Consider the following 6,000-nt stretch of genomic DNA (forward strand, 5'->3'; position numbering starts at 1 on the left):
ACAATCAATTTTGTGGCATAAAAATCATTTTGTCGGAAGCGTTTCTCCCAAAAAAAGAAAAAAAAATCAATAGAAAATATTCTATAGAAAAAGTCAATAGAATTCGATGTTTCTATACAACTTATCCTATTGAGATATTTTTAATAGAATTTCCTCGGCTCAAATTTTCCAAATTTTTTTATTTGTTTTTCTCGATTAGAAGGAAAGAAGAACAGAATCAAGAGAACTTGGCAAATTTGAGACGAGGAAATTCTATAGAAAACGTCTCAATGGAATAAGTTGTGTAGAAAATCGAATTCGATTGAACATTTCAATTAAAATTTTTATCGATCAGTTCATTAGAAATCCAATGAAATTGTCTACCAAATTCGCTACCCTTTTCTATTAAATTTGATCGTTGTTGCGGTGTAGGAAGATACGTACAAGTTGATCTCAATGAGTCGGGGAAGATATTCAGAAACCGCTGGATGAATGCCAATAAGATGTTTACCGGATTTTCGGTGAGTTTAATGCACGTGATAAATCACCCCAGCAACGTTTTATAATCCTTTATTCCCATCACAATGCTCGGGGAATCTCCTGACGAAATGTAAAATGACCACAACAATGACTATTATCATATATTATGCCCGTCAAAAGTATCAGGAACTGACTTCAAGAATTTTTTTGGACACGGAGAGAAATATTCAGTGGAAATTACGTATATATTTTCCGTAATTCCGAAGCGAAATGTGGTTGTAGGAAATTTAACGGAACTGTCACGGAATTTTTCCAGAGCGTTTCGTAATTTTTATCTGGATCTCCTGTGAAAAATTACGATACCGTCACTTAAATTTTCTGAGTCAATTCCGTAATCGGTGAGCGAATTGTGAATTCCGTAATTTTTACTGAACATTTCTCTCGGTGAAGGGTATAGTAAGGGATCGCGGATAAAAAAAATTAATAGAAAAACCTAGCGAATTCGCTAGACAATTTTATTGGATTTCTATTGAACTTTCTATTAGTTTTTGGCCAATTCTATTAAAATATTTAATAGAAAATACTCTGAAAAAAAAATTGAAAGAATTCAATTTTTCTATGCAACTTATTATTATTATTATTATTATTATTATTATTATTATTATTACTATTATTATTTATTCGAGAAAGACAGCATAGCTGATACAGATCTCATACAAGTTGAGTAACGTAAAAATAAGGTGTTGCGTACAATAGTAGACATAAACTCTCAAAGAGAATAACAGATGCGATGTACATATATCCTAAATTATTTAAATTTTCTGCGGTCCCCTGACAGATCCCCCTGGAATGACCCTCACTAGGCTCCCAATTTTGGCATCAGGGCAACCCCAGCAGTCTGCTGGAACAATAATAAAAGCAACGGAGAAAACAACTCAGTTTCGTCCTAAATTCATCCAACTACTATTCTACTGAGATATTTTCTGTAGAATTTCCTCGGCTCAAATTTTCCAAGTATTTTTGTGTGATTTTCTTGATGAGAAGAAAGGAAAAATAGAATGAAAAAAAATAGAAAATTTGAGCCGAGGAAATTCTATAGAAAATATCTGAAGAGAATCAGTTGTATAGAACAATCAAATTCTATTGACTTTTTCTATTGAATATTTTCTATTGATCATTTCAATATAGAATCGGCCGAAAACTAATAGAAAGTTCAATCGAAATCTAGTAGAATTTTTTAACGAATTCGCTAGGTTTTTTGTTAATTTTTTTTTGTGCGTGAGTAGGTGTGATAAGTAAATGTAAGATTTAAAGGTAACAATTTATTTGCATTTAAATGACGTATTGTGAACAGGGTGTGATCCTAGAATTTAGAGTGGCTATCGTTGTGTTTCGGTCGAGACAAGAACCGATTGGTTTGAGAGACGTTAGGCTATTTAAATTCAACGTGACACTACATTTCCAATGGACAGGGATGCGGTAGAATAGAACAATAACAAATCTGGAAGACCGCGAAACGATAATCGCGTAGAGATGTTAAGAGACCCCATTTCTCTCGCCTCAAACTCTTCGGAGCCCGTAAAAAAACCACTGGAGAACGGCTGGGGGACATGACATTGGTCATTCGCGAACACAAAACTGTGAGAAGGATTTAAAAAAAGAATTCCTGTCATAAAACGGGTTGTAAAAGAGTAATAGGAGAGAGAGAAATTGCTTGAAGGGTCTTCAAAGGTTTGATGAATATTTTTGAGTTCCTGCGGGACTCGTATTTCGGTAATATTAAAAATGTTATGAATTTATTGCACTTTTTTTTTACTCATTCTCAACAATTTGAAATATCTGTTCATTTTTTATATCTGACAGTTAATTTAATGTATTTTTTTTTGTTTAATGGAAAAAATTTTCTTGAAAATGAAACAACGATTTTTTTTCAATTCTGAAATTGCACGTCACCCTTGGCATTATCAAGATATCATCTCTTATGGAGGAGTCTGAAAACGTAATGTTTTATTTTTTTACTAATTCGTAATGTGAAATTCGAAATTAATTTCGCAATTAATTCGTTGGAGCTTTCAATCTGCTCTACAAAAAACGTTATAACAAAAATTTTGCTATCTCCCTTAGATGCCGACATATTCATTGAACCACTTCGCTTTTGTTTTACACTGAGGGAAATTTCAATGGTAATTTCAACTACAAGGGAATTGTCAAAAGAATAATAGTTACGGTAACAATAAACATTGTAGATTCAACTGTTACATTAAAGTGAAAATTACATCATAATGTGGATGACACTATTTGACATAGTAAACCGAACGATGAATCCTAGTTTAATCTACAAAGTTTATTGTTACGGTAAATATAATTTCTTTGACAATTCCCTTGTCGTTAAAATTACCATTGAAATTTCTCTCAGTGTACCACTTCATTTTACCACCAATCGTTTTACCATTTGTTTTACCACTTGACTACTGAATTTTTCCTCTGAATGTCAAAACAAGAGCAACTCCATCCATTCTGCCCCACCTCCCCGCATCGCCAACAAGAAACAGGCGTTTTCATCGTGATTGTTCACACCTACCGCTCACCAGTAAAAAAATAAAACATTACGTTTTCAGACTCCTCCATAAGAGATGATATCTTCATAATGCCAAGGGTGACGTGCAATTTCAGAATTGAAAAAAAATCGTTTCATTTTCAGGCAAATTTTCCAATAAACAAAAAAAAATTAATTCGTAATGTGAAATTCAAAATTAATTTCGTAATGTAATCTCCCTTGAATTCGGAAATATTCCTCAAAAACTCAACTGGGAGATAAGTCGACTTAAACGGTTTTACCACTTCGTTACTGTATCTAACAACAACATCTAAAAATCTTCCCTAAAATAAAATTCATTAACTAAATTTCAATTATTTCTGCATGAAAAACAGAAGAGGATGACCAAAAATTAAAATTAAATTGATTCAATTGAATTAAAATTCTTGTCCAGAGTGATAGAAATATAGTTCACATTTTTCCTCTTGTTCAAGTATTTTGTTAACCAGTTATGTTTTTCCGACATTCGAATTTTTAAACGTGCCTAAAGTCCAGTTTCTATTAAACTCCCTTTGAAAATGCCTCCTTATTTCGGTTGCATGCGCACGCAGCTTGACTCAGCTGACAAATCTGTCGCTGACGTCCATCTTTTATTATCAGTCAAAAGAACAAAAACACCAACTCTAACCTAGTATCGTTCATAGTGGTCAAAATAATCGGAGATAATATTTCAACAATGAGCGATGTCTTGTCAAATGAACAGGATTGCATATTTGACTGATCCAGAAGGAGTCAGGGCTAAATTACTGCAGGATGCCATCACAAAATGTGAGAATTCAATATTATATATCTTCGAAATATTTGATATCACATATACTCAGACAATACAATCTGTTTATTGACCCATATTATCACTTATAATTAACAAATATTGACAATACGCCCCAATGAAAAAGAATGAAAATAATTCATATCAACAATTGAGGGTAAACAAAAAAATGAAAAGATGAACGGAAAAAGAAAAAAAATACTAGAAAAAAGTCAATTTTCATTTTCATTTTTATACTAAAAGTTGCGTACATAAATTTTTAAAATTTTGTTCCATGAGATTTTTAAAATTCTTTATTACGAAATCCGAGAGAAAAAACTTGTGGCCAAGAATTTTTATGAAGAAATTTTTTTTTTAAATCAAGTGAAAGAGAAAAATCAACATCTGTTGACTATCCTCTTCTAAATATCTGTCAACAAATTTCAGAAATTGGGAGAAAACAAATATAATTTTTAATAGAATTCTTCCAGAGTTCCAATAAGATAATATTTTTCTATGGAAAATTATTATTTTATTACCCATACACAGGCATCTCCACATTTTTCATCTTCTGCCTCTCATCTGAAGTTAATATTTGTTTTGTTTCCATTTTCTAATTAAATGACATATTTTTGATCGTATTTTTCTCTCGTTTCTTGTTAATCAAATAAACGCTTTATCTATACCTATATGGGACGTATATCCTATATTGGATACACTGAGAAATTTTTTTTTCCAAATATTCATTTACTTGAGAGGAGCATTTATTTTTTCAAAATCGTATTTTTCGAATCGATTCATTCCCACGCGAGCCTGATTAGATTTCAATTATAACAATCATGTTGCTCTAGAGGATGACTGTCTTGCACATGACCTTGGATGAACTCCTTTAATGATTATTAATTTTTCCTAAATTTCATATTTTCTAGCGAGAAGAATTTCGATCAATTTTTTAATGTTGATAATTATTGAGGGAGTTCACTCAATGCCACAACTAACATGATCATCTTCCAGAGCAATATAATTGTCATAATTGAAACCTAATGAGAATTGCCTGAGAATGACTCGACTGGAAAAATACGATATTGAAGAAATAAGTATTTCCCTCAAGTAAATGGATATTTGGCAAAAATATATTTTTTCTCGGTGTAGGTCGTTGCGGTTAGGCATCTCTTCATACATAATTGGTTTAGATATTAACGATACAGAACATTAATCGAGTCACGAGCCCGATGAAGTGAAAATAATTAGCGAAACATCGCAAAATGACAATTAGATAATTGTTGTTCTCATTTTCTCCCACATCCCTTGAATTTTTTGGATATTTAACAACAACGGAGATGAACCAGACCATAAAAAGTTAAGTTGAACTCATTCCTTCCTTCAATTTCCGCCCTTCAACCACTGCATCAATATCCGGCAACTGTACAACTGCACCTTTTACAAACCCCACCAAATACGAGTCAACCTGTACAACTGCACCTTTTACATCTCCACCAAGCGACACCCTCACCCAAACGATTTTAATATTGACAACTCTACCGCGCGAAAATAACTACTCAATGATTCGAGAAATTTACATCCCCACCGTGGTACAAGCCAATCAGCGGACGAGTTGACCCGATGATGACTCACCCTGTACAACTGCACCGTGCGACAAGCCTACTCACAAATTTTTGATTTGTAACATCCCCACCGAAAATACATCCCTACCGATTATTTCCCGAATTTTTTTTCCCCACTCCATTTTTTGTTGAATTTTCGATCAGGGTGTATTGGATTGATGGGAACGAAGGAATATATTTTGGAGCGAATTTTTGGTTCATTCTATTGAAAAATGGCGCAGCTTTTCTGCAGTTTTTATGAATTCAAATATTCAATAGAAATTATTTTAAAGAAAAAATCAACAGAATTTAATTTTTCTATAGAATTTATCCTGTTGAAATATTTTTTATAAAAACTCTTCGTCTCGAATTTCTCAAGTTTGTTTGTTGAAGTTTCCTAACGGAAGAATAAAAATAGGGAAGAAAAAACTTGGAAAATTCATGTGAAAGAATTATAGCGTTTTTCATTGCGTGTTTATTCTCTGGATAACAATGGCAAGTATCTTTCGAACGGTTCTTTTTCTAGTAAAATTTTAACATATTTCCTGAGAATAGAACAAACAATCGGTAAAATAATTTAACTCTAACAGGCA

General features: G+C 32.5%; 1 protein-coding gene across 1 annotated transcript in view; it reads left to right on the plus strand.

The window, feature by feature from the left end:
* Positions 1-3,670: 3,670 nt before the first annotated feature.
* The window catches only part of LOC107041523 (rab3 GTPase-activating protein non-catalytic subunit), a 20,911-nt gene continuing 18,581 nt past the window's right edge, over positions 3,671-6,000 (plus strand). Inside the window, exon 1 of the mRNA XM_015262118.2 lies at positions 3,671-3,823. Coding sequence (XP_015117604.1) covers positions 3,739-3,823 — 85 coding nt within the window. The 5' untranslated portion in view covers positions 3,671-3,738. The remainder of the gene's footprint in view (positions 3,824-6,000) is intronic.

The sequence above is a fragment of the Diachasma alloeum genome, unplaced genomic scaffold (assembly GCF_001412515.2).
Source record: "Diachasma alloeum isolate Michigan unplaced genomic scaffold, Dall2.0 Dall_scaffold_00366, whole genome shotgun sequence".
Taxonomy (NCBI): domain Eukaryota; kingdom Metazoa; phylum Arthropoda; class Insecta; order Hymenoptera; family Braconidae; genus Diachasma; species Diachasma alloeum.